At 39.8% G+C, this 27,460-nt stretch overlaps 5 protein-coding genes and 1 pseudogene across 5 annotated transcripts; all 6 read right to left on the minus strand.

The window, feature by feature from the left end:
• Positions 1-507: 507 nt before the first annotated feature.
• On the minus strand, positions 508-1,567 carry LOC116246300 (putative germin-like protein 2-1; annotated as a pseudogene).
• A 3,854-nt stretch (positions 1,568-5,421) lies between these two features.
• On the minus strand, positions 5,422-6,570 carry LOC116246480 (putative germin-like protein 2-1). The gene is made up of 2 exons (XM_031618379.1): positions 6,391-6,570; positions 5,422-6,086 (listed from the first exon to the last, which is right to left on the minus strand). The coding sequence occupies exons 1-2, from the start codon at positions 6,494-6,496 to the stop codon at positions 5,533-5,535; spliced, it is 660 nt and encodes a 219-aa protein (XP_031474239.1). The 5' UTR covers positions 6,497-6,570; the 3' UTR covers positions 5,422-5,532.
• Positions 6,571-8,906: 2,336 nt separating this feature from the next.
• On the minus strand, positions 8,907-9,981 carry LOC116246383 (putative germin-like protein 2-1). The gene is made up of 2 exons (XM_031618241.2): positions 9,808-9,981; positions 8,907-9,607 (listed from the first exon to the last, which is right to left on the minus strand). The coding sequence occupies exons 1-2, from the start codon at positions 9,911-9,913 to the stop codon at positions 9,054-9,056; spliced, it is 660 nt and encodes a 219-aa protein (XP_031474101.1). The 5' UTR covers positions 9,914-9,981; the 3' UTR covers positions 8,907-9,053.
• A 2,758-nt stretch (positions 9,982-12,739) lies between these two features.
• LOC116246408 (putative germin-like protein 2-1) lies at positions 12,740-13,801 on the minus strand. The gene is made up of 2 exons (XM_031618275.2): positions 13,603-13,801; positions 12,740-13,411 (listed from the first exon to the last, which is right to left on the minus strand). Exons 1-2 carry the CDS (start codon positions 13,706-13,708, stop codon positions 12,858-12,860), a joined length of 660 nt encoding a protein of 219 aa, XP_031474135.1. The 5' UTR covers positions 13,709-13,801; the 3' UTR covers positions 12,740-12,857.
• A 4,836-nt stretch (positions 13,802-18,637) lies between these two features.
• Positions 18,638-19,675, minus strand: LOC116246753 (putative germin-like protein 2-1). The gene is made up of 2 exons (XM_031618648.2): positions 19,504-19,675; positions 18,638-19,309 (listed from the first exon to the last, which is right to left on the minus strand). Exons 1-2 carry the CDS (start codon positions 19,607-19,609, stop codon positions 18,756-18,758), a joined length of 660 nt encoding a protein of 219 aa, XP_031474508.1. The 5' UTR covers positions 19,610-19,675; the 3' UTR covers positions 18,638-18,755.
• A 3,810-nt stretch (positions 19,676-23,485) lies between these two features.
• Positions 23,486-24,518, minus strand: LOC116247377 (putative germin-like protein 2-1). Its single transcript, XM_031619553.1, has 2 exons — positions 24,346-24,518; positions 23,486-24,146 (listed from the first exon to the last, which is right to left on the minus strand). The coding sequence occupies exons 1-2, from the start codon at positions 24,449-24,451 to the stop codon at positions 23,593-23,595; spliced, it is 660 nt and encodes a 219-aa protein (XP_031475413.1). The 5' UTR covers positions 24,452-24,518; the 3' UTR covers positions 23,486-23,592.
• Positions 24,519-27,460: the final 2,942 nt, after the last annotated feature.

Raw genomic sequence — 27,460 nt, forward strand, 5'->3', positions numbered from 1 at the left:
TTTATAAGTTCACTAAGATTTTTGATAATCATACATACAAAACCAAACTTTTCAATATGGGGGTGTTACAATCTAGTCCCCTTAAGATACATATGTTTGCACATGTGGGATCCCAACTTTGAATGTTGATCCGGTTTTTGATGCCATTGTTGCAACCTTGCCCGCTTTATACTAAGCATGGACTTTTGGTTTGGTAGATTCCAACTCGCTATCTTTGGTTCATCTAAAGGTGGAATACCAGCCCCTCAAGGTTTATTTGTTTTTAAACTAGTTTCGTTAAATATTGTAATGTTATGTATATATGAATGCTCTTTTCATATGCCCCTTTTAGAAATTTTTTCTTGCTCCACCATTAGGTTCAGCCATACCTTTATAAATTCTTCAACATTCGTCACCATGTTGAATATGTGATAACTTTTCAATGAGAAGCGTTATAAAAAAAGAAAACGTCACCAGCCGTTGCAGTTGTAAGAGCTATCACTACACACACTGATGTTCCAGGTATCATTTGTATCAAAATAAAAGGGCATGACTTTATTCATAAGTTGCCATAGTAGGCATACATGTCACACACATCTATTAATCTCATATTAATGCATCCCCACACACCAAGTCCTTCTTAGTTGTTGTTGTCCATCCAGAAGGCAGATTGCAGCTCATCAATCACCTTCTTGTCAACCTGGAAGGCCTTGGCAAGAAGGTCATCTGAGATGGGTGGCTTCGCCCCGAACACAGCATTAGCAATGGTGATGACGCCTGGGTTCTGGCTGCTCAGCCCAGCAATGGCCACAGCACCTTCTTCCCCTACGTTCTGCTGGAAGTGGATCAGCCCCTGCGGGAACACAAACACATCTCCCTTGTACAACTTCTTCGTGAACAGCCGGTTCTCCGGGTTGCTGGTCACGAACCCCACGTAGAGGCAGCCTTCCAGCACCACCAAGATCTCGGTTCCACGGGGTGGATGTGGGGTGGGTTCAGTCCCCATGGAGCGAAGTCAATCCGAGCCAGGGAGATGCCCAGCGTGTTCAGTCCAGAGATATTTTGAACGTTGACCGCAGTCACCATCGAGCCCAATGGGTTCGATGTGTTGCCAGGCTTGTCCAGCCCAGAGAAGAAGAAATCTTCTGGCTTAGCCATCATTGGATTCTTGCACACCTTGCCATTCACAACAACTGCAGCAGAGAAAGAGGTAATTCAACATGAATAACATCAGAAAATTGCGAACATATCTCAAAATATAGCGCGATTGTTCTTTAATATGAATATTAGATACGTAAAAATAACATGTTAAAAATATTATAATTCCCATCGACGTACGCCAAGGCTCTCACACAGGCACACACACACAGACTCACACAAGTATAAAGAAAATTACGCACTTGGGCTATTAGGGTCAGCAACACAGAAGTCTTGGAGCTGGCTAGGATCAGAAGCATGGGAGAAGGCAGCTATAAGAGAAAAGAGGATGAGGTATGTGAGCTTCATCTTGAAGGCCAGCCTTGAGAAGTGCAACCTGTGTATTGTATGCAACTCTTAAGGCTGAAACCCTCTGAGGATGCTGGAGGATGGTGCCATGCACCGGCATTTATAGTGTTGTACAGGAGACTTAGCCCACTTATCTTGCGTTAGAATATTAGGATATGGAATAGGTCATCAATCCTTGCGTTGCCGATTGATTCACAACATCAACTTCCTTGAATTTTGGACCCCCGATTAAATCATCTTCACTGATGACCAATTAGAGCACTCGGAGATTGTGCTTGCACCAATTCAAAATTCGTCATTTTCCTAACTCTATTTAATATTAAACAGTAGCAGATATCACCAAGTCCACTCTGCAACATTGTTTTGTTTAGAGAGAGAAAGTGAGAGGAGAAAGTTTGAAGTTTTATTAGTTTATCTAAAGCTTACGTACGGGAGTTGGTAGCTTCACCCATGGACCGAATGAATTAATGGGATTCGTAGACTCAGGTATAAGGACTCTAGTACTCCATCAGTTTCCGGTCACGCGTTATCAGGGTGGTTTCTGCGAGTCCTTTTTCTTTCTTCTTTTCATCTCCACGACAATCTGTGAACGCCGGAGACCAACTATAGGTCCACATATCAACTGCAGAAATCTTCTTGAGATTGTAGTGGGTCAAGTGCCCAAGTATCAGCATGCCTGGATAGGGCCTGGAGATGCCTGGAAAAATCCTGAACACCCTTTGGGCCGAGACCAATCAAACGGTTGGCTACTTGGGCTCCTCTCAAAATGCCAACTTTTTTATATGTACAATATGGTTAATGCCAACTTTTATATGTACAATATGGTTAATGATGAAAATACTCTCAGTTCAAAAAAAAAAAAAAAAGTTATAAGGACAAAAATGAAAATGAAAAAAAAAAGTAAAAAAAACTAAAAAGAAGTTTCTATTTTAAAAGTTACAAAAATATCCACTCTGCAATTATGGCGCACCAATTGGGGTGGCCAAATAAAAGCGCACTCTTAATGCTGGCCTGAAGTTCACCAAAACCTTGGTGAGTACCTAGGAGCATGATGGGTGCCCCCCAAATTAATTTTCCATAATCAAGAATTTTTTGCCAAGTCTGGTGCAATCAATTGGATGTCTGTGACACTGTGGATTTCTTCCTCGTCACGTTTATCAAACAAGAGAAAAGCCAGGTCTGTCTGCTCCATGGAAGATGGGTTCTTGCTGAGATTTCGAGCATTGATTAGCATTCAGGCCATTAAATTCAACCACGACAAATTCAATTCAGATTTCTCACCGTTTCACGGAGCCACTCCGCTGCCACCGTGTACCTGGTCTTTCTCTTCAGGCTCACCAACCAAGACAACAACGAAGAACAACTGAGTCTTCTTCCCCATATTTCATCTAGATGTTGATAACATGTAAGTTCGCTAATATGAAGTGGGATTAAGTCGATTCAATTGGTTCAAGTTCATCGCAGGGTAGTTTATGGGTTATGGGTGAGTGGGGGAGACGACCGCTCGGTTGAGACTGAAGTCTCACCCATCTTTTTCATCCCATCAAAGAACTGAAGCCATTCACCCATCTTTTTTATCCCATCAAAGAATCAACTATTAATATCTCAATGTGCGTCCTTATTGGCGTGCTTCAACTTACATGTCAATGATTTCATTACACAAAAAGTTGATGATGCAAAATAGAGATTGACCGCTTACCAACCCTGATCCTAAGGGCAGAGAGAAAAAAGGGGCCAACAGGGGTCATGGCTCTCCTTCACATTTTTTGAGAGAAAAAAATATAGTCATATTTTGAAAATTTTTAGTTTGACTCATATAAAAATTTTGAAAAATATTGTTTGGCCCTGTATAGATTTTGAAAATATTATCAAAGATCCCAACAAAAAATTTCTGACTATACACCTGCATTTGCCAACCCCTTTAAAACCATCCCACGGTAGTTAGGTTTTCTAACTCATTTGCAGGAAACTTCAAATCGATCCACCCTTCTTAGCAAAAGAAAAACAATAATTAATTCAACCGACCTGGTAAAAATGCAAGTTTCATTAGCTTGCATTTTTTTTCCGACTATTCATATACAAGTTTCAGCATATAACATAAAAGATTTTTTTATTAGCGTTTGAAATATGTATTCAACATTTTTTTTTATTAATGCTAGAAAGTTCTTCAAGAAGAACCTAACCTTATGAATTACAAAGTTACAGTCACTTTTCTTGCTTGGCAAAATAATAGTTGGTGCTAATCATAACAATTAAATTTTCAAACACATTTTTTCGAATCTTTTGTATTAAACATAAAATAACTAAAATGGCTGATACAGCATATTCTTTATTTCCCTTTCTTTATCTGCTATACAATGGAACGTTTGTGCCATAAGAAATATATGTATACATGTAAAAATTAGTTTGAAGACTCCAAAGCATTTATGAACACTAATTAGGAAATTTTGCTGTTCAGGCAATATGAACCGTCCTTATCTAGATTGAGCGAAGACCCGAAATTTAGTTGGTGGTTGCTCAAGGTTGAAGCAATATTGCTCCATCGCTTAATTTCGACCATATCCAATTATTGCTGAAGACAGCTTTTGTAATAAGTAGCGACATTAGGAGTTGGGAAGATGCTTCGGTTCTTCTGTAGCGGTAAAATGAAATACTTTTCTTGCGATGAGAATTGGATTTGATCAATTTGGGTCGGAGCATGCTACCATATCGTAATGGGGTCTACCAAAACATTTTTAATATTAATTTCTTGTCTTCTGGTTTTCAGATACATATATTTTAAAGAACAATATGCTTAGTATTTTGCTCCATATTTAACGTGCAGGTCCGTCTTATATATCTATATTCAGTTGGGCTTCCGCCTCCATCTCTAAAGATGTTATATACAGCTAAACTTTCATTTATGTTTGTCAGGGAGTTTTTTTAGGCCCCTCACATAATTACAGAATCAAAGGATTATTTTTCATTATTTTTCTTACGATCAAAGCCACGCTTTTAATTTCATGAAAAGTGTCACATAAAACTCCATTTCTTTATTTTCCCCCAAAATATTACCCTCTATAGCGTACATCAATATCATTTTAAATAATAAAGTTTTTTTTTTCGTTTTCTAGTTAACAAAATTAGGCCCTCATTTCCATCTATCCAAGATATTGGCGTAGTTTACAATTCATTTTATAACTATTCATATTACCAAATGACCACACAAGAAGGAATTGTATGATACAAAATGATGCAAAAAAAAAAAAAAAATTAATTATCAAATCACAAAATTGTGATCGATCGGTAATCTTAGGAAGGCCCGGATCAATGAGGAAGTATTAATTTGAAGTTGGTTGGATTTTCGATTCTAATATAGTACTATACAAACAAGAGTATTATTAGCTATTTAATAGAATGCAATAATCAATGAATTTTTTACAACAAACTCTTATACTAATATAATAAGCAAAAACCCATGCTATAATTACCTAAACCCAAATTTGATACAGAATGGCCTTGATGAACTTGAAAACGATGTCTAACTGTCTACCCAGGTTGACGTACAAATGATATATATGACATTGTAGCTTAGCCGCTACCGTCGACACGATTGATCAACATAATGACTGGAAGCAGCATAAATCTGAATACAATTGCCGGCAGAAACACAAAAAGGCTAGTTAATTTTATTTTGGATAGAGTCCCTTCATTGAGAGGTTGGCTCTAATGGGTGTACAGTTCAATTCTCATAAGCGCTATTGCTTTGAACTGCAGATGGTGGATATGCAACATTGTAGTTGACTGGTGTAGTGCTCTGAACCCTATGAGCAAGAGAAAGAAGAAAGAGCTTCCGGGTATCAAAAGATTGATTCATAAGCTGCACATGGCAACGGTTTACAACAGAAAATAGATCAAATTAGAGAGAGAGAGAGTCCCCATGTTCTTTGTGACATGTTAGAATAAGAGCCATAGCTTTATTTATAAGTAGCCAAGCAGGATGCAATACATGCAGTACAAAAATTTTAGTATATATTTCATACACAAGAACAGTATTTGACTATTAATCTAGTTGTTGTTATCCATCCAGAATGCAGACTGCAACTCGTCAATCACATTCTTGTCAACCTGGAAGGCTTTGGCAAGAAGGTCATCTGAGATGGGTGGTTTCGCCCCGAAGACAGCATTAGCAATGGTGATGACACCGGGGTTTTGGCTGCTGAGCGCGGCCAGGGCCACTGCATCTCCGTCCCCAACGTTCTGCTGGAAGTGGATCAGCCCCTGTGGGAACACAAACACGTCTCCCTTATACAGCTTCTTTGTGAACAACCGGTTCTCTGGGTTGCTGGTCACAAACCCCACATAAAGGCAGCCTTCCAGCACCACCAGGATCTCGGTTCCGCGAGGGTGGGTGTGAGGTGGGTTCAGTCCCTTTGGAGCAAAGTCGATGCGAGCCAGGGAGATGCCTAGAGTGTTGAGTCCAGGGATTTGTTGAACGTTGACGGCAGTCACCATGGAACCCAGTGGGTTAGATGTGTTTCCAGGCTTGTCGAGGCCATTGAAGAAGAAGTCTTCGGGCTTTGCCATCATTGGGTTCTTGCACACCTTGCCATTCACAACGACTGCAGCAAAGAATATTGTAGCCATGAAGGCAAAAGAATTAAAGCTCAGCAAATTATATCAGAAATACAGAATCACAAAAGTTTCAATCTGTTCTATCATGAGAACAAAGGAGCTGATGTCTTCAGCTCATCTTATACTCCGTTTAATCACGGCACACTATATGATGATTGCATCGGGCAGTATACCGTGAGAAGCCGGAGAATTTTTCGGTCGACGGAAAAATACACAAAACATATATATATTTGAAAATCCAAGCATAGACATGGAGAACTCTAATTTTGTACTAATAGTTGGAGGAAGTACTAGGGCTATGAAAATCGGCAACGCAGAAGTCCTGTAGCTGGCTTGGGTCAGAGGCATGGCAGAGGGCAGCCACAAGGGAGAGGAGGACAAGGAAGAGGAGCTTCATCTTCTAAGCCAAACTAACGAGATTAGGGAATTCTGTGATTGTGTGTGTCGAACACAAGAAAACCTTATGCTCCTGAGGATGCTCCTACACTTGGCACGGGTTCAGTATTTATACAGGTTCAAGAAGAGTCGGTGCCAGATCGTCGTCACTGTTGAGTTCATATTTTTAATGTTAGTCGATCGGTTGAACAAGTCATTTGGCCAGGTCTCGACCACCGATATGATATTCCAACTTCCAGAAAATTTGGGCAATCTCTGAATCTTCTGTACAGTGACTAAGAAGTGCTCTTTGACTTCGCTTCTGCACTATTTTCAGCACCATCAATGTACAAAAAAGTAGAGTTGTTGTTCAGATTTCCAAACTTTAGGCCATTAAACTCAACATCTGCTGTTGAGGACCCGATCTTTTACTGTTCCAACTAAACCATTTTGAATTTGAGATGCTGCCCATGTGTCTTTCATCTTTTTCTTCAGGCTCACCACCCTAGAGAAAAACCAATTACGATTAACTTTCTTTCATCTAGAAGTTGATAATAAGTGAACATATGAATTGGTATTGCCTTGTTCACCAAGATTAATAATATTGCTACTGCCCTTAACTGGACTAAGTCGAGTCAACAGGTTTAAGTTCAACGCAGGCGATTGGCTTTCCTAACTCCACTGAAAACTTCAACCTTGATCTCCTAAAAACGTCAACATTTGCCGATCGTCACTGACGGAGAAACTGTCAGCAAAGCAAACCGTGATTATACAACGCCGTCAATAAAAACATCACTGACGGTAAAAAACCCGTCAAATATGTAACAGTAAAGCAGACCCGGTATAGACGTTCCCAAGTTGTAACCTTTCTTGCTCGACACCCGGGCATATTTGACTCGGCCGTGGACACCTTAAATTAATGATAGCAGCGAAAGAAAAATAAAGTATGTCATTAACGAACTTAACTCCACATTCCCAAGAAATTTGGCAATGAAATTTGACAAGTTCTGAGCCAAGTTCACAATTTGCATTTTTGAAAAATGTGTAAAAAAAGAATGTAACACAAAAATGTTTTGAAATATTTAAAAATATATCCTTAGAAGGGAGACATGTCAGCCTTGAACAGGCAACAGAATCGATTCATATTCACTAATTCAAGCCTATTTTGGCAACACTCTCCTTGCATTCGTCTCTTTGGAGACATGATAAAAATGGAACACTCTCCTTACATAACTCTGCATGCTAACCTTCATCAAATTTTCACCTCAAGGGTTGGAGTGCATTGGGAAGCAAGGTGGCCACCTTTAAAGGGATATGAACTACGAATGCCATGGTCATTGGCTCATTGCCATGATCTAATTTGCTATTTCTCTATAAATCGTAATGGTTCGAAACATGCTCTGTGAACCCTAGGGACAATGGCATAGGGAAGGAGATGGGCAGCTACAACCTCTCCTCAGAGCAGTGGAAAGAACCACTCACTTTGGAAAAAAAAAACAAGGAACTTTGTCAATTTGGCGATACCAACACCATTCATGAACCATTTTAAAAAGTAGGGCAGGTTCATAGGACATAGAACATGGTATTTCATAAATTTGTTTCAAGTGTTGTGATAGATTCATAGAACATTGTGCTAATGTTTCTAACTCCAAATGCCCCTCAAAACCTAGAGGACATCCAAATCATGTGGGATATATACTCGGTGTTCTAGTGCCACAAACAAATTTTGTTTTGACGAACTTGCTCACGTTTTTCCATGATATTGGAAGACCTTTCTCATTTTATCCAAATTAGTTTCAGAATCTAGAGACTCTGGATTCGACGCGTCTATTAAAGTCTCCAGATTCGATGGGTCAGTACTTCGTAATTCAGACAAGGTATTGCCAAGTATATTGTTTTTGAAAGAAAGACAACATATAACTCGTCATTTAAATGTAAGAAGGTCGAATAATAACCTGATTACTTGTGTAATTCAAGAATAAGCTAAACTAGCATCAAATAAAACTTTGACCAAGTTACATTTTGCTCATGTTTTAATCAAAACCAGAATCCGACCTTTTATTTGCAGTTTTCAGCATGTATTAAGTACCAAGTACGAATATATTCATGAATAACGATTATTCTAGAGAAACAATCAGTATGGCCAAGATAACATCTAGCCCCAAATTTTGGCCATGTCATGCAAGGTTTCGGCCAGTAACATTGGTTTTGAGAGAAAGAGTTTCGGATAAAACTAGTTACATCCCCCTACTATGTTGACCGGCTGGTAAGGGGCCAAGTCACATGTTCGCTTGGCGATCTTGCACCATTTATCTTTTCCCGAAACTATGATACTTGGGAGTGTTGGACACAATTAAATTCAGGTTAATGAAACACAAACTTTTTATTTTCTTCCAAATAAGCAAGATAGCACAGCCTTGCCAATACACCAATAAATAAATGGGGTGCCGCTTAATTTATTCAAAGATTCCCAGAGAAGGCATACATGTCCAACACAAACCATATGATATATCTAATGATTTATACGTATTCTTTATAGGTACTTAATTCCATCCTTAGAGAGACCGCCGCCCCAATACTTAATTGTTGTTGTCCATCCAGAAAGCAGACTGCAGCTCATCGATAACCTTCTTGTCAACCTGGAAGGCCTTGGCAAGAAGGTCATCTGAGACGGGTGGCTTCGCCCCGAACACAGCATTAGCAATGGTGATGACGCCTGGGTTTTGGCTGCTCAGCCCAGCAATGGCCACAGCACCTTCTTTCCCTACGTTCTGCTGGAAGTGGATCAGCCCTTGCGGGAACACAAACACATCTCCCTTGTACAACTTCTTGGTGAACAGCCGGTTCTCCGGGTTGCTGGTCACGAACCCCACGTAGAGGCAGCCTTCCAGCACCACCAGGATCTCGGTTGCACGAGGGTGGATGTGGGGTGGGTTCAGTCCCCATGGAGCGAAGTCAATCCGAGCCAGGGAGATGCCCAGCGTGTTCAGTCCAGAGATATTTTGAACGTTGACCGCAGTCACCATCGAGCCTAGTGGGTTCGATGTGTTGCCAGGCTTGTCCAGCCCAGAGAAGAAGAAATCTTCTGGCCTAGCCATCATTGGATTCTTGCACACCTTGCCATTCACAACAACTGCAGCAGAGAAAGAGGTAATCGAACATGAATAACATCAGAACATTACGAACATATCTCTAAATATAGCGCGATTGTTCTTTAATATGAATATTAGATACGTAAAAATAACATGTTAAAAATATTATAATTCCCATGAATATACGGCAAGGCACGCCCAAACACACACTCACACAAGTATAAAGAAGAAAATTACGCACTTGGGCTATTAGGGTCAGCAACACAGAAGTCTTGGAGCTGGCTAGGATCAGAAGCATGGGAGAAGGCAGCTATAAGAGAAAAGAGGATGAGGTATGTGAGCTTCATCTTGAAGGCTAGCCTTGAGAAATGCAACCTGTGTATTGTGAACAACTCTCAAGGCTGAAACCCTCTGAGGATGCTGGAGGATGGTGCCATGCACCGGCATTTATAGTGTTGTACAGGAGACTTAGCCCACTTATCTTACGTTAGAATATTAGGATATGGAATAAGTCAAGAATCCTTGCGTTGCTGATTGATTCACAACATCAACTTCCTTGAATTTTGGACTCGCAATTAAATCGTTTTCACTTATGACCGATTACACCACTCAGAGACGGTGCTTGCACCAATTCAAACTTCGTCATTTTGCTAATTCTATTAAATATTAAACAGTAGCAGATTATCACCAAGTCCACTCTGCAGCATTGTTTTATATATATATATATATATATATATATATATATATATATATAGAGAGAGAGAGAGAGAGAGAGAGAGAGAGAGAGGAGAAAGTTTGAAGTTTTCTTAGTTTAACTAAGGCTTACGTACGTGACTTGGTAGCTTCACCCATGGAATGGAGGGAATGAATTAATGGGATTCGTAGACTCACGTGTAAGGACTCTGGTACTCCAGCAGTTTCCGGTCACGCGTTATCAGGGTGAATCCTTTTTCTTTCTTCTTTCCAAGAAATCAAACACGTTTTCAAGAAAAAAGTTCACTGAACCCCGACTTCTATGGAAACTTAATCACCAGGACATGCATTACAGGACTTAGGCGCGCTCGTCTGGGAAAAATGAATGGTAGTAATAAAATTTCTAACTCAAATCTTTGGGAAAAAAAAAAGGCGATGACGATTTCCTTGGAAGAGTAAAAGATGGTAGTTGGTGTATCAGCTAATTCGTTAGCCATCACTAAGCTTGACATCAGCTTTTACAAGGAAAAGTAGACATCATTGTCCATATCTACTTTGACTTGGTGGGGTGTTCTAAAGAGTATTATGTTCTTGGACAAGCCTGAATGTTTCCTTTGGGGTTTATCCGTTCAAATGTCTCTGTCTTCCATGTGGTCAAGGGTTCCTAGTCCAACAAGTTCCACAAATTTTGTCTTCAGGTTCGACTTTAATCCGCGAATAAAAATCCTCAATTTTGGGTCCATCAACATTGGATTTGATGGGTGAAGGATAAAATTTTAAAACACAGGGCACAGACATTTGTCTGCGATCTACAGTAAAATTTAGGGCAATCAAACAGGCCCTTAATGCAAAAGAAGAAGCCATACAAATTACCTTGATCCATCGGATTCTGCCGGGGAATTTTTCCTGCGTTTGAATGCAAAAGAAAAGGCCGAACAAACCTGTTCTAATTTTTGTGATAGATTCATAGACTATTGTGTTAATGCTTCTGTCCCTAAGCGCCCTTACCTATAGGACATCCAAATCATGTGAGGTATATACTCGTTGTTCTAGTGGCACAAGCAATTTTGTTCATGATCTTGCTCTTGTTTTTCCATGATATTGCAAGGCTTTTCTTCATCATTTTACCCAAATTAGTTTCTGAATCTCGAGACTTAGGATTCGACTTGTCTATTAACGTCTCTAAAATCGGTAGGTCAATTCTGTAGTTCAGGCTAGGTTTTGTTAACCATATTGTTTTTGAAAGAAAAACAATATATAACTCATCATTTAAATGTAAAAAGGTTGAATAGTAATCTGATTACTTGTGTAATTCAAGTAAAATGAGCATCAAATAAAACTTTGACTAAGTTATATTTGCTCGCGTACATTCATCAAAAGCAGAATTTGGACTACTTAACTACCTTTTATTTGTAGGCTTCAACGTATGATGAGTACCCAGTATGATTATTATATTAACAAACAACAATTACACTAGAGAAACAACCACTAGTGTTTTTGTCACCAATTTTTGGCCGAGCCTCGTAAGGTTTCGGCCCCGTCAAATGAGTTTTGGGAGAAAGAATTTTGGATAAAACTAATTAAATCCACTAGGTTGACCAGGTAGCGGGCCAAGTCGAGCCGACTCAAAACATTTATGTTTTCTTAGAAACTATGACACTTAGAGTGTTGGACACAATTAAATTCAGATTGATGAGTCACAATCTTTTTTTTTTCTTCCAAATAAGCATGATAACATAGCCATTGCCAATATACCAAAATAAATGGGATGCCGCATTATTCAAAGATTGCGAGAGAAGGCCTACATGTCCAAAACAAACCATATGAGATAATGATGTATACATGTCTATTCCTTATAGGTACTTACTTGATCATTAAAGAGAGAGATCACCTCATTCCGATTCAAGCCTGCAAGGGAAGGTCTCCCCAACCTTATTATCCAAACAAAGGAGTTGTACACATAAAAAAAAACCATCACCGGGACAACAGCACTCCCAAGAGAGCAAACAATAACATCAAGGCAGTACTCAAAAAAATCAGACTAAGTAGCGATCAGATCCGGAATAAGAAAAGATCTCAATAAGCTAGAATGACCCCGGGGGCGAGGGGCGGCGGCAGGGGCCTTGAATTTTGAAAAGTTACATTTGAACTCTTGCTAAAAGTTTGAAACTATAATTCGGTTCTTGTTAAAATTTTGAAACTATAATTCGGCTCTTGTTAAAATTTTGAAACTATAATTCGACTCTTAATGAAAATTTTTCTGAATACCCTGACTACCATCAACAACTCTACATTTGAGCATCTTTAGAAATTCTGAAAAGCTGGAGAGAAGCCTATTCCTGCCTTCAAACGCATTTCCAACCTTTTTTTTTCCACCTCTTGTTGTTAGAAGAGAAAATACCGATTCTATGCTGGGTATGTCTGATTATTTGGACACAGGCAAACAAAAAATTTAGTTCATGGAGTTTCTGATCCTCATGTCACACAATAAAAGGGGCATGACTTTATTCATAATAAATTGCCACAGTAGGCATACATGTCACATCATCTATTAATCATACAATATCAATTAATGCATCCCCACACACCAAGTCCTTCTTAGTTGTTGTTGTCCATCCAGAAGGCAGACTGTAGCTCATCAATCACCTTCTTGTCAACCTGGAAGGCCTTGGCAAGAAGGTCATCCGAGATGGGTGGCTTCGCCCCGAACACAGCATTAGCAATTGTTATGACGCCAGGGTTCTGGCTGCTCAGCCCAGCAATGGCCACAGCACCTTCTTCCCCTATGTTTTGCTGGAAGTGGATCAGCCCCTGTGGGAACACAAACACGTCTCCCTTGTACAACTTCTTCGTAAACAGCCGGTTCTCCGGGTTGCTGGTCACGAACCCCACGTATAGGCAGCCTTCCAGCACCACCAAGATCTCGGTTCCGCGAGGGTGGGTGTGAGGTGGGTTCAGTCCCCATGGAGCAAAGTCAATCCGAGCCAGGGAGATGCCCAGCGTATTCAGTCCAGGGATTTGTTGAACGTTGACCGCGGTCACCATCGAGCCTAGTGGGTTCGATGTGTTGCCAGGCTTGTCGAGCCCAGAGAAGAAGAAATCTTCCGGCTTAGCCATCATTGGGTTCTTGCACACCTTGCCATTCACAACAACTGCACCAGACAATGGGGTAATTGAACATGCATGACGTAAGAACATTACGAACTAAATATAGCTTGATTATTCTTTAATATGAATATTAGACACACAAAAATAACACGTTAAAAAGACTATAATTTCCATGAACATACGGCAAGGCTCACGCGAACACACACACACAAGTATAAAGAAGAAAAGTACACACTTGGGCTATTACGATCAGCAACACAGAAGTCCTGGAGTTGGCTAGGATCAGAAGCATGGCAGCAGGCAGCTACAAGAGAAAAAAAGATAAGGTATGCCAGCTTCATCTTTAGGGCTAGCCTTCAGAATGTAACCGGTGTATTGTATGCAACTCTTAACACAGAAACTCTTCTTTTGTTCTCTGAGGATGCTGGAAGACGGTGCCATGCATCGGCATTTATAATGTTGCAGAAAGATTTAGCGCACTTATCCTACGTTAGAATATTAGGATATGGAATAAGTCATCAATCCTTGCGTTGCTGATTGATACAAAACATTCAACTTCCTTGAATTTTGGACACGCAATTAAATCATCTTCGCCCATGACCAAGACCACTCAGAGATGGTGCTTGCACCAATTCAAACCTCGTCATTTTCCTAATTCTATTAAATATTAAACAGTAGCAGATATCACCAAGTCCACTCTGCAGCATTGTTTTGTTATATATACATATATAATATATATATATAAGAGAGAGAGAGAGAGAGAGTTTAAAATTTTATTAGTTTAACTAAAGCTTACGTACGTGACTTGGTAGCTTCGCCCATGGGCCAAATGGATCGATGGGATTTTTAGACTGTATCTGCTCTTAATGTACAAGGACCCTGGTGCTCCAGCACTTTCCGGTCACGCGTTATCAGGGTGGTTTCTGCGAGTCCTTTTCTTTCTTCTTTGTATATCCACGACAATCTTTGAAGGTTGGAGACCATCTATAGGTTCATATATCAACTGCAAAAATCTTCTAGAGATTTTAGTGCTGCAAACTGGGCCAAGTGCAGGGCTCTTAGGTACTCAGCAAGGTATTAGATGGGGCCTAGAGATGCCTGGAAAAATCCTGAACGCCCTTTGACTCCAGACCAGTCAAACGGTTGCCTACTTGGGCTCTTCTCAAAATGAACAGGCCAGAGACGAAGCCTTATTGGCTTCTGCAACCAGGTCAGGAACAGTTACCAATTGGGCTGCCCAAGTAAGGGCGCACTCTTAATGCTGGCCTGAACCTCACCAAAACCATGCTGAGTACCTAAGAGCCTGAAGGGTGCCCCCAAATTGCCATAATCAAGAATTTTTTCCCAAGTCTGTTGCAGTTCGGTGGATGGCTATGACACTGTGGTTTTTTTTTCTTCGTCACGTTTATCAAACAAGAGAAAAACCAGGTCTAACCGCTCCATGGAAGGAGGAAGTAAGCAGCGGCAACGAAATCAAATACGTTCAAGAAAAAAGTTCACCGACTTCTGTAGAATTTTAATCACCAAGACATGCAGTACTGGACTTAAGCGCGTTCGACTGGGTCCAGATAAATGGTGGCAATAAAATTTCTAACTCAAATCTTTGAAAAAAAAAACCGACGAAGATTTCCCTGGAATAGCGAAAGAGTGGTAGTTGGTGTATCAGCTAATTCGTTAGCCTGCACTAAGCTTGGCATCAGCTTTTACAAGAAAAAATAGACACCATTGTGCATGTCTGCTTTGACTTGGTGAAGTGTTCTAAAGATGGTATAAGAGTGTTCTGTTCTTGGAGGAGTCTGAATGTTTCCTTGTGGTTTATCCGTTCAAATGTCTCTGTCTTCCATGTCGATAAGGGTGATTGAAGAAATTAAAGACCTGGTCCAACAAGTTCCAGAAATTTTGCATTGGAGAACTTCTTCAGTTGGTCAAATAAGTTTGGTTTATAATTATTGACTACCTAACCTATAGACAAGAGTTTTAGATATTATATTTAGTATTAATTGCATACTCACCAATAGAAGACTTTCCGCAATGTTCAGAGTTTTGGTTTTCATCTGGGATACGCAGCGGCTCGTTTTTGGGTGATTTACATTTTTCTAATTAAAATTAATTATAATATTCACAAAAATTGAAAAAAAAACTTATTTTTTCAAGCCCATGTATTGGCTACCGCCGTTTCATTTTTGCGAACGCCGGAATATCGGTATGGTACAGCTAATACGCAGCCAATATTTCCGGATTAAGGAGATTGGCGATAAATAGGCGGCTTTAACACCTTGCAAAGAAAAGCCAGTGTTACCAGGATCGGCCAAAATCAGCCGATTTTAATAGAGTCGGTGAGTTCCGCGGCCGATTCAAGGGTGTCACTTATAATTAACATTTTAATTATTTTTAAATATTTTTTAACTTTTGATTGTAATTGTCTCCATATTTTAGCCGTTCGTTCTTTAAATAAAATTTTTAAATATTTTTGGCTGGTTCACAACCGATTCAGTTCCTGAACCGATTTAAAGAAAACTGGAGAAAACATGATAAAGAAATTATTTGTTGGTCCGCTAAGTAAAAAAGAAAAAAAAGAAAGAAAAACCCAATCATCAGAGTTGGTGGCTGGGGCTCACACGAAGTTTTCCTCTTGAAGGGGGTCCCTATGATTTAAAAAACAAAAAAATTTGATGGATTTCATCCATTACGTGATATTGCAGGACTTACACTTTGCAACTGGTTTTCCAAGTCAAGGGCATCATGCGACAAAGATTTAGTCACAGGACTAAAATTAGTTTCTGAATCTCGAGACTCAGGATTCGACTTGTCTGTTAACGTCTCTAAAATCGGTAGGTCAACTCTGTAGTTCAGGCTAGGTTTTCTTAACCATATTTTTTTTTGAAAGAAAAACAATATATAACTCAGCATTTAAATGTAAAAAGGTTGAATAGCAATCTGATTACTAGTGTAATTCAAGAATAAGTTAAATGAGCATCAAATAAAACTTTGGCCAAGTTATATTCGCTCGTGTATATTCATCAAAAGCAGAATTTGGACTATTTAACTACTTTTTATTTGCAGATTTCAACGTATAATGAATACCCAGTATGATTATTATATTAACGAACAACAATTACTCTAGAGATACAACCACTAGTGTCCAGATTACTATCTATCACCAAATTTTATCGTCAATTTTTGGCCGAGCCGTACAAGGTTTCGGCCCCGTCAAATGGGTTTTGAGAGAAAGAGTTTTGGATAAAACTAGTTTAGTCCACTAGGTTAAACTAGTCGAGCCGAGTCAACATGTTCGCTTGGCGAGCTTTCAACATTTATGTTTTCTTAGAAACCATGATACTTGGAGTGTTGGGCACAAATAAATTTAGATTAACGAGTCACAATCTTGCTTTCTTTTTCTACCAAATAAGTATGATAACATAGCCTTGCCAATACACCAAAATAAATGGTATGGCACATTATTCAAATATTGCCAGAGAAGGCCTAACAAACCATATGAGATAATGATGTATACATGTGTATTCCTTATACGTACTTATTTGATAGTTAAAGAAAGTGATCACCTCAATACTTGGTTCCGATTCAAGCCTGCAGGGGAAGAAGGTCTCCCCAACCTAATTATTCAAAACAAAGGAATTGTACCTATGTCACCACGTTACGCCAGAATGGGTCGCGTACCCGTCCCAGCATGCCGGTATGGCAAAACTGGTAGGGCGGTACGAGGCGGTACATTGGTTCTAAATTAAAGTCGAAACCAGATCCAAACCTCAAAGAAAATCTGAAAAACCTTCGACGTCCGACGCTCGTCTTCTCCCTCCCTCTCGACTTTCGACAGCAGGTCTTCCAGTCGGTGTTCGGGCAGCTGGAGACAGACTGCGACCTGCAACAAACGGCGACCGGCGATGGACGCCAAACGACGACGGATGGGGAGTGGGCGACGCCGACGATAGGTTTTTCGTTAGTTAGTTTGTTTGTTCCCTTCTATTTTTTAGGGTTCTCAAATTCCTATATGCTTCAATGTTGCGGGATTTGTTCTTTCCTTTAGTTTCCTAAAATTGATGGCACATTCCCAGAATTTTCTGCTGTTTTAAATGTCGTCATTTTTTTTCAAGAACCTGCTCCCTGTTCGACAGTTCCTACGGCCTCCATTTTTAGCGGCTTCATTTTCTGTATTTTATAGTCTGTGGTTGTAGCATGCTTGATTTTCGCCTGCTGAAATGTTTATGCATCTTTGGTCTCTACATCAACCAGTCGGTAGTCTTTCTTACCTTTTGCCGAGTAGCTATTGTTAGAAAACATAAAAGTTACAGTCAAGGGGACTCGATAAGTTGATATATGTTGACATCTGGTTGGACTGACGCAGGTCAGACTAACCATGTTCTGTGTTGACTTGTTATATTGTTGTCTTATGTTTTTCAATATATTTAACTTACTTAATTATCTTTGTTATAGACCATGAAACTAAGTATGTAGGAACTATGAAATGAACATATGATGTGATGATATCATTTGTTTTTTCAAAATTTTTAATTTTTTTAATACCAAGATTTGCTCATACTCATACCTATTTTCCGTACTCATACCAGCACTTATATCCGTACTTAGCTTAGCTGACATAGAGTTGTACACATATACCCAAAAAAAAGCCAAGAGAGCAATCAAGGGCAGTACTACTAAAAAAAATCAAACTAGAGTAGCAATAGATCCAGAATTAAAAAGGATCCCAATACTCTAGAATGACTGCGGGCAGGGGATTTAAATTTTAGAAAATTATATTTTAACTCTCGTTAAAATTTTGAAATTGCAATTTGGCCCCTCATGAATAAGCATGGGTACCTGGTCGATGGGGCCCAATAATGGTTTTTTTTTTTAATTTTTTAATATATATATATACATATATATATTTATTTATTTATATATAATATTTTGTTATCATTAATTATTTTTATGTATTATTTTATATTAAAAAAATATTTTTTTAATATAATCGGGCCGGGTTAGGGCCAGAGTTTTTAGATGTCGGGTTAGCCCAGGGCAGGCCGGGGCTGGCCCGTCCGATGCCTCGGCTTACTGATGAAAATTTTATGATGGCTCTACCCAGACTACCATCAACAACTCTAAATTGAATGAGCATCTTCGGAAGTCCTGCAAAACTGAGAAAAGCCTGTTCCTACCTTTAAACTCATTTCCAACCAATTTTTTTTCCCTGTTGTTGTTAGAAGAGAAAACACCGATTCTATTTTAGTTCAGGGAATTTCTTATCCTCAGCGTCACACAATAGAAGGGCATAACTTTATTCATAATAAATTGCCACAGTAGGCATACATGTCACACTCATCTATTAATCATATAATATCAATTAACGCATCCTCACACACCAAGTCCTTCTTAGTTGTTGTTGTCCATCCAGAAGGCAGACTGCAGCTCATCAATCACCTTCTTGTCAACCTGGAAGGCCTTGGCAAGAAGGTCATCGGAGATTGGTGGCTTCGCCCCAAACACGGCACTAGCAATTGTGATGACGCCAGGGTTTTGGCTGCTTAGGGCAGCAATGGCCACAGCATCTTCTTCCCCTATGTTCTGCTGAAAGTGGACCAGCCCCTGTGGGAACACAAACACATCTCCCTTGTACAACTTCTTGGTGAACAATCGGTTCTCCGGGTTGCTGGTCACAAACCCCACGTAGAGGCAGCCTTCCAGCACCACCAGGATCTCGGTTCCACGAGAGTGGATGTGAGGTGGGTTCAGTCCTTTTGGAGCGAAATCAACGCGAGCCAGGGAGATGCCCAGAGTGTTGAGCCCAGGGATTTGTTGAACGTTGACGGCAGTCACCATGGAGCCCAGTGGGTTAGATGTGTTGCCAGGCTTGTCGAGGCCATAGAAGAAGAAATCTTCGGGCTTTGCCATCATTGGGTTCTTGCACACCTTGCCATTCACCACAACTGCAGCAGACAATGAGGTAATTGAACATGAATGACATACGAACATATCACTAAATATGGCTTGGTTAATCTTTAATATGAATATTAGACACATAAAAGTAGCATGTTAAAAAGACTAAAATTCCCATGAATATACGGCAAGGCTCACACGCCCAAACACACACTCACACAAGTATAAAAAGAAAAGTACGCACTTGGGCTATGACTATCAGCAACACAGAAGTCTTGGAGCTGGCTAGGATCAGAAGCATGGGAGAAGGCAGCTATAAGAGAAAAGAGGATGAGGTATGTGAGCTTCATCTTGAAGGCTAGCCTTGAGAAATGCAACCTGTGTATTGTATGCAACTCTAAGGCAGAAACCCTCTGAGGATGCTGGAAGATGGTGCCATGCACCGGCATTTATAGTGTTGTAGAGAAGACTTAGCTCACTTATCTTACGTTAGAATATTAGGATGTGGAATAAGTCATCAATCCTTGCCTTGCTGATTCACAACATCAACTTCCTTGAATTTTGGACTCGCGATTAAATCATCTTCACTTATGACCAGTTACACCACTCAGAGACGGTGCTTGCACCAATTCAAACTTCGTCATTTTCCTAATCTTATTAAATATTAAACAGTAGCAGATATCACCAAGTCCACTCTGCGGCATTGTTTTGTTTAGAGAGAGAGAGAGAGAGAGGGAGAAAGTTTGAAGTTTTATTAGTTTATCTAAAGCTTACGTACGTGACTTGGTAGCTTCACCCATGGACCGAATGAATTAATGGGATTCGTAGACTCTTTATCTGCTCTTAAGTCTTAATGTATTAGAACTCTGATCCTCCGGCTGTTTCCGGTCGAGCGTTATCAGGGTGGCTTGGGAGCGTCTACGTCAATCTTTGAACGGCGGAGACCAATTATACCTCCACATATCAACTGCAAAAATCCTTTAGAGTTTTAGTGCTGCAAACTGGGCCAAGTGCCCAAGTGCCAACATGCCTGGATAGAACACCCTTTGCCACTGCATGTCCTCGTGATTAAGTTTCCATAGAGGTCGGGGTTCGGTGAACTTTTTTCTTGAAAACGTGTTTGATTCCGTTGCCACTGCTTGCTTCCTCCTTCCGTGGAGAAGTTAGACCTGGCTTTTCTCTTGTTTGATAAACGTGAGGAAGAAGAAATCCAAGTGCCACAGCCGTCCACTTGATTGCACCAGACTTGGCAAAAAATTCTTGATTATGAAAATTTAATTTTGGGGGCACCCATCAATGTTCTGGTGAGTAGGGGTGAACAACAAATTAGTTTAATGAGTTGAACTCGAGTTTGAGTCGTTTCAAGTAATTATTGAAATGAGTTTGTCGAGCCTTAATCGAGTTGAGCTTGAGCTCAACGATGAATCGAGTCGAGTTTGAGCTCAACACGTAACTGCTGAGTCGAGTTCAAACTGATTGAATCAATTCTATTCAAACGAGTTTGTCGAGCCTTAATCGAGTCGAGCTCAAGCTCAACACGTAACTGCTGAGTCAAGTTTGAGCTGACTGAACTCATGCTCGACTCACCTCAGCTCGTATTCACCCCTATCGGTGAGGTTCAGGCCAGCATTAAAAGTACGCCTTTACTTGGGCAACCAATTGATAACTATTCCTGAGCTAGTCACAAAAGTCAATATGGCACATATAACTTGGTTTGCATTTGGGAGTGCAGAGTGCATATTTTTGTAACTTTTAAAATAGAACATTCTTTTTAGTTTTTTTTATTTTTTCCATTTTTTGTTTTATCTTTACATTTTTTTTTGTGAATGGAAGTATTTTTATCATTAACCATACTGCACATATAGCCAAGTTCGCATTTTGAAAGGAGCCCAAGTCTAAGGCAGCAGTACTGGACTTAGGCGCGCTACTCTAGGTCCAGACAAATGGTGGTAATAAAATTTCTAACTCAAATCTTTGGGAAAAAAGAGAAAGCGACGAGCAGACCTCCTTGGAATAGCAAAAGAGTGGTAGTTGGTGTATCAGCTAATTCGTTAGCCATCACTAAGCTTGACATCAGCTTTTACTAGGAAAAATAGACACCATTGTCCATATCTACTTTGACTTGGTGGGGTGTTCTAAAGAGTATTATGTTCTTGGACACGCCTGCATGTTTTCTTTGGGGTTTATCCGTTCAAATGTCTCTGTCTTCCATGTAGACAAGGGTTCCTGGTCCAACGAGTTCCAGAAATTTTGTCTACAGGTTCGACTTTTATCTGCGAATAAAAATCCTCATTTTGGGTCCATCAACTTTGTGTATGATACCTGCGTATGATGGGTGAAAGGATAAAATTTAGAAACACGGACACAGACATTTATCTGCGATCTACAGTAAAATTCAGGGCAATCAAACAGGCTCTCATTGCAAAAGAAGAAGCCACGCAAATTACCCTGATCCATCGGATTCTGCTAGAGAATTTTCCCTGCATTTGAATGCAAAAGGAAAAGCCGTACAATCCTGTTCTATTTTTTGTGACAGATTCATAAAATATTATGTCAGTTTTTTTATTCCTAAGCGCCGTTACCTACAGGACATCCAAATCATGCGAGGTATATACTCGTTCTAGTGTTACAAATAATTTTTTACTTGATCTTGCTCTTGTTTTTCCATGATATTGTAAGGCTTTTCTTTATCATTTTATCCAAATTAGTCTCTGAATCTCGAGACTGAGGATTCGAATTGTCTATTACCGTCTCTAAAATCGGTAGGTCAACTCTGTAGTTTAGGCTAGGTTTTGTTAACCATATTGTTTTTGAAAGAAAAGCAATATATAACTCATCATTTAAATGTAAAAAGTTTGAATAGTAATCTGATCACTTATGTAACTCAAGAATAAGTTAAATGAGCTTCTAATAAAACTTTGACCAAGTTATATTTGCTCATGTACATTCATCAAAAGCAGAATTTGGACTATTTAACCACTTTTTATTTGCAAACTTCAACGTATAATGAGCACCCAGTATGATTGTTATATTAACGAACAACAATTACTCCAGAGAAACAACCTCTAGTATCAAGATTACTATATATCACCAATTTTTGGCAGAGCCGTCTAAGGTTTCGGCCCCGTCAAATGAGTTTTGGGAGAAAGAGTTTTGGATAAAACTAATTAAATCCATTAAGTTGACCTGATAGGGGGCCAAGTCGAGCCAAGTCAACATGTTCGCTTGGCGATCATTCAACATTTACGTTTTCTTAGAAACTATGATACTTGGAGTGTTGGGCACAAATTAACGGTGGGCATAAAGGCCGACACGATCCGGCCCGGACTCGGCCTGATAGCCCGGGTTTCGGCTAGGCCTGGCCCGTTTAAAAATAAAAAAAATAATTTTTTAATCATAAAATAATTTTTTAAATATAAAATATATTTATTAATAATAAATTGCCATTTTTAAAACAAAAAATTAAAATATATATATATTTTAAGCTTAAACTGGCCGGGCCGGCCTATTGAGCCCAGGCCCAGCCCGGGCCCAAAAAATCCTGGCCCAGGCCTAGCGGCAGCCCGACCCGATGCCCACACTTAGCACAAATAAATTCAAATTAACTAGTCACAATCTTGCTTTTTTTTTTCTACCAAATAAGTATGATAACATAGCCTTGCCAATACACCAAAATAAATGGTATGGCACATTATTCAAAGATTGCCAGAGAAGGCCTATATGTCTAAAACAAACCATTTGAGATAATGATGTATATATACATGTCTATTACTTATAGGTACTTATTTGATCATTGAAGAGAGAGATCACCTCAATACTTGGTTCCGATTCAAGCCTGCAGGGGAAGAAGGTCTCCCCAACCTTATTATTCAAAACGACGGAGTTGTAAAGAATGACTAGGGGGACTGACAGGTGCCTTAAATTTTGAAAAGTTATATTTCAACAGTTGTTAAAATTTTGAACCTATAATTCGGTTTTTTCATGACAAATTTTCTGACTACCATTGGCTTCCATCAACAACTCTGAATTGAATGAGCCTCTTCAGAAATTTTGGAAAGCAGGAGGGAAGCCTAGTCCTGCCTTCAAACACATTTCCAACCATTTTTTTTTGTTCACTTGTTGTTAGAAGAGAAAACGCCGATTCTATGCTGGCCATTTCTGATTCTTTGAACACGGGCAGACAGAACCTTTAGTTCAGGGAGTTTTTGATTCCTCAGTGTCACACAATAAAAGGGCATGACTTTATTCATAATAAATTGCCAAAATAGGCATACATGTCACCCGCATTTATTAATCTTACATTAATAAATTCCCATGCACCACCAAGTCCTTCTTAGTTGCGGTTGTCTATCCACAAGGCAGACTGCAGCTCATCAATAACCTTCTTGTCAACCTGGAAGGCCTTGGCAAGAAGGTCATCCGAGATGGATGGCTTCGCCCCGAACACATCATTAGCAATTATGATGGCACCAGGGTTCTGGCTGCTCAGGGCAGCAATGGCCACAGCATCTTCTTCCCCTATGTTTTGCTGGAAGTGGATCAGCCCCTGTGGGAACACAAACACGTCTCCCTTGTACAACTTCTTGGTGAACAGCCGGTTCTCCGGGTTGCTGGTCACGAACCCCACGTAGAGGCAGCCTTCCAGCACCACCAGGATCTCGGTTCCACGAGGGTGGATGTGAGGTGGGTTCAGTCCCTTTGGAGCGAAGTCCACGCGAGCCAGGGAGATGCCCAGAGTGTTGAGCCCAGGGATTTTTTGAACATTGACGGCAGTCACCATGGAGCCCAGTGGGTTAGATGTGTTGCCAGGCTTGTCCAGGCCATAGAAGAAGAAATCTTCCGGCTTTGCCATCATTGGGTTCTTGCACACCTTGCCATTCACCACAACTGCAGCAGACAATGAGGTAATTGAACATGAATGACATACGAACATTATGAACATATCACTAAATATGGCTTGGTTATTCTTTAGTATGAATATTAGACACATAAAAATAGCATGTTGAAAAGACTATAATTCCCATGAACATAAGCCAAGGCTCACACGCACACACACACACACACAAGTATAAAGAACATTACGCACTTGGGCTATGATGGTCAGCGACACAGAAATCTTGGAGCTGGCTAGGATCAGAAGCATGGGAGAAGGCAGCTATAAGAGAAAAGAGGATGAGGTATGTGAGCTTCATCTTGAAGGCTAGCCTTGAGAAATGCAACCTGTGTATTGTATGCAACTCTTAAGGCTGAAACTCTCTTTTGTTCTCTGAGGATGCTGGAAGATGGTGCCATGCACCGGCATTTATAGTGTTGTAGAGAAGACTTAGCTCAGTTATCTTACGTTAGAATATTAGGATGTGGAATAAGTCATCAATCCTTGCCTTGCTGATTGATTCACAACATCAACTTCCTTGAATTTTGGACTCGCGATTAAATCACCTTCACTTATGACCAGTTAAACCACTCTGAGACGGTGCTTGCACCAATTCAAACTTCTACATTTTCCTAATCTTATTAAATATTAAACAGTAGCAGATATCACCAAGTCCACTCTGCAGCATTGTTTTGTTTACAGAGAGAGAGAAAGTGAGAGGAGAAAGTTTGAAGTTTTATTAGTTTGTCTAAAGCTTACGTACGTGAATTGGTAGCTTCACCCATGGACCGAATGAATTAATGGGATTCGTAGACTCTTTATCTGCTCTTAAGTCTTAATGTATTAGAACTCTGGTCCTCCGGCTGTTTCCGGTCACGCGTTATCAGGGTGGCTTGTGCAAGTCCACGTCAATCTTTGAACGGCGGAGACCAATTATAGCTCCACATATCAACTGCAAAAATCTTAAGAGTTTTATTGCTGCAAACTGGGCCAAGGGCCCAAGTGCCAACATGCCTGGATAGGGCCTGAGATGCCTGGAAAAATCAAGAACACCCTTTGGCGTTAGACTTGGGCTCCTTTCAAAATGCGAACTTGGCTATATGTGCACGTTGAAAATACTTCCAGTTCACCAAAAAAAAAAAGTGAAGATAAAACAAAAAATAGAAGAAAAAAAAAACTAGAAAGAATGTTCTATTTTAAAAGTTACTAAAATATGCACTCTGCACTGCCAAATGCAAACCAAGTAATATGTGCCATATTGACTTTTGTGACCAGCTCAGGAATAGTTACCAATTGGTTGCCCAAGTAAAGGCGTGCTCTTAATGCTGGCCTGAACCTCACCAATAGGGGTGAATACGAACTGAGCTGAGTCGAGCCCGAGTTCAGTCAGCTCAAACTCGACTCAGCATTTACGTGTTGAGCTCGAGCTCAACTCGATTAAAGCTCGACAAACTCGTTTGAATAGAATTGATTCAATCAACTCGAACTCGACTCAGCAGTTACGTATTGAGTTCGAACTCGACTCGATTAAGGCTCGACAAACTCGTTTGAATGGAATTGATATTCATCGTTGAGCTTAAGCTCAACTCGATTAAGGCTCAACAAACTCATTGGAATAATTATTTGAACGACTCATAAACTCGCCATTAAACTAATTTGTTGTTCACCCCTACGAACCACCCCTACGAACCAGAACATTGATGGGTCTCGCACAAATTAAATATCCATAAATCAAGAATTTTTTGCCAAGTGGTGCAATTAAGTGGATGGCTGTGACACTGTGGATTTCTTCTTCCTCACGTTTATCAAACAAGAACAAAGCCAGGTCTAACTGCTCCATGCAAGGAGGAAGTAAGCAGCGGCAACGAAATCAAACACGTTTTCAAGAAAAAAGTTCACCGAACCCCGACTTCTATGGAAACTTAATCACCAGGACATGCAATACAGGACTTAGGCGCGCTAGTCTAGGTCCAGACAAATGGTGGTAATAAAATTTCTAACTCAAATCTTTGGGAAAAAAGAGAAAGCGACGACGATTTCCTTGGAATAGCAAAAGAGTGGTAGTTCGTGTATCAGCTACTTCGTTAGCCATCACTAAGCTTGACATCAGCTTTTACTAGGAAAAATAGACACCATTGTCCATATCTACTTTGACTTGGTGGGGTGTTCTAAAGAGTATTATGTTCTTGGGCAAGCCTGAATGTTTCCTTGGGGTTTATTCGTTCAAATGTCTCTGTGTTCCATGTGGACAAGGGTTCCTGGTCCAACAAGTTCCAGAAATTTTGTCTTCAGGTACGACTTTTATCCGCGAATAAAAATCCTCATTTTGGGTCCATCAACTTTGTGTTTGATACCTGCGTATGATGGGTGAAGGATAAAATTTAGAAACACGGACACAGACATTTATCTGCGATCTACAGTAAAATTCAGGGAAATCAAACAGGCTCTCAATGCAAAAGAAGAAGTCATGCAAATTACCCTGATGCATCGGATTCTGCTAGAGAATTTTCGCTGCATTTGAATGCAAACCGTACAATCCTATTCTAATTTTTGTGACAGATTCATAGCATATTATGTCAATGTTTCTGTTCCTAAGCGCCGTTACCTATAGGACATCCAAACCATGCAAGGTATATACTCGTTCTAGTGTTAGAAATAATTTTTTACTTGATCTTGCTCTTGTTTTTCCATGATATTGTAAGGCTTTTCTTTATCATTTTATCCAAATTAGTTTCTGAATCTCGAGACTCAGGATTCGACTTGTCTATTACCGTCTCTAAAATCGGTAGGTCAACTCTGTAGCTTAGGCTAGGTTTTGTTAACCATATTGTTTTTGAAAGAAAAACAATATATAACTCATCATTTAAATGTAAAATGGTTGAATAGTAATCTGATCACTTATGTAACTCAAGAATAAGTTAAATGAGCATCAAATAAAACTTTGACCAAGTTATATTTGCTCATGTACATTCATCAAAAGCAGAATTTGGACTATTTAACTACTTTTTATTTGCAAACTTCAACGTATAATGAGCACCCAGTATGGTTGTTATATTAACGAACAACAATTACTCCAGAGAAACAACCATTAGTATCAAGATTACTATCTATCACCAATTTTTGGCCGAGCCGTACAAGGTTTCGGCCCCGTCAAATGAGTTTTGAGAGAAAGAGTTTTGGATAAAACTAGTTTAATCCACTAGGTTAAACCAGTCGAGCCGAGTAACATGTTCGCTTGGCGATCTTTCAACACTTATGTTTTCTTAGAAACTATGATACTTGGAGTGTTGGGCACAGTTAAATTCAGATTAATGAGTCACAATCTTGC

This window comes from Nymphaea colorata, chromosome 1, assembly GCF_008831285.2.
Source record: "Nymphaea colorata isolate Beijing-Zhang1983 chromosome 1, ASM883128v2, whole genome shotgun sequence".
Taxonomy (NCBI): Eukaryota; Viridiplantae; Streptophyta; class Magnoliopsida; order Nymphaeales; family Nymphaeaceae; genus Nymphaea; species Nymphaea colorata.

Coding starts and splice junctions, on each gene's coding strand:
- LOC116246383 (XM_031618241.2), bottom strand. CDS start 9,913: ATGAAGCTCACATACCTCATCCTCTTTTCTCTTATAGCTGCCTTCTCC. Junction 9,608..9,807: donor TGCTGACCCTAATAGCCCAA/GTGCGTAATTTT, acceptor TCTCTGCTGCAG/TTGTTGTGAATGGCAAGGTG.
- LOC116246408 (XM_031618275.2), bottom strand. CDS start 13,708: ATGAAGCTGGCATACCTTATCTTTTTTTCTCTTGTAGCTGCCTGCTGC. Junction 13,412..13,602: donor TGCTGATCGTAATAGCCCAA/GTGTGTACTTTT, acceptor TGTCTGGTGCAG/TTGTTGTGAATGGCAAGGTG.
- LOC116246753 (XM_031618648.2), bottom strand. CDS start 19,609: ATGAAGCTCACATACCTCATCCTCTTTTCTCTTATAGCTGCCTTCTCC. Junction 19,310..19,503: donor TGCTGATAGTCATAGCCCAA/GTGCGTACTTTT, acceptor TGTCTGCTGCAG/TTGTGGTGAATGGCAAGGTG.
- LOC116246480 (XM_031618379.1), bottom strand. CDS start 6,496: ATGAAGCTCCTCTTCCTTGTCCTCCTCTCCCTTGTGGCTGCCCTCTGC. Junction 6,087..6,390: donor TGCCGATTTTCATAGCCCTA/GTACTTCCTCCA, acceptor TCTTTGCTGCAG/TCGTTGTGAATGGCAAGGTG.
- LOC116247377 (XM_031619553.1), bottom strand. CDS start 24,451: ATGAAGCTCACATACCTCATCCTCTTTTCTCTTATAGCTGCCTTCTCC. Junction 24,147..24,345: donor CGCTGACCATCATAGCCCAA/GTGCGTAATGTT, acceptor TGTCTGCTGCAG/TTGTGGTGAATGGCAAGGTG.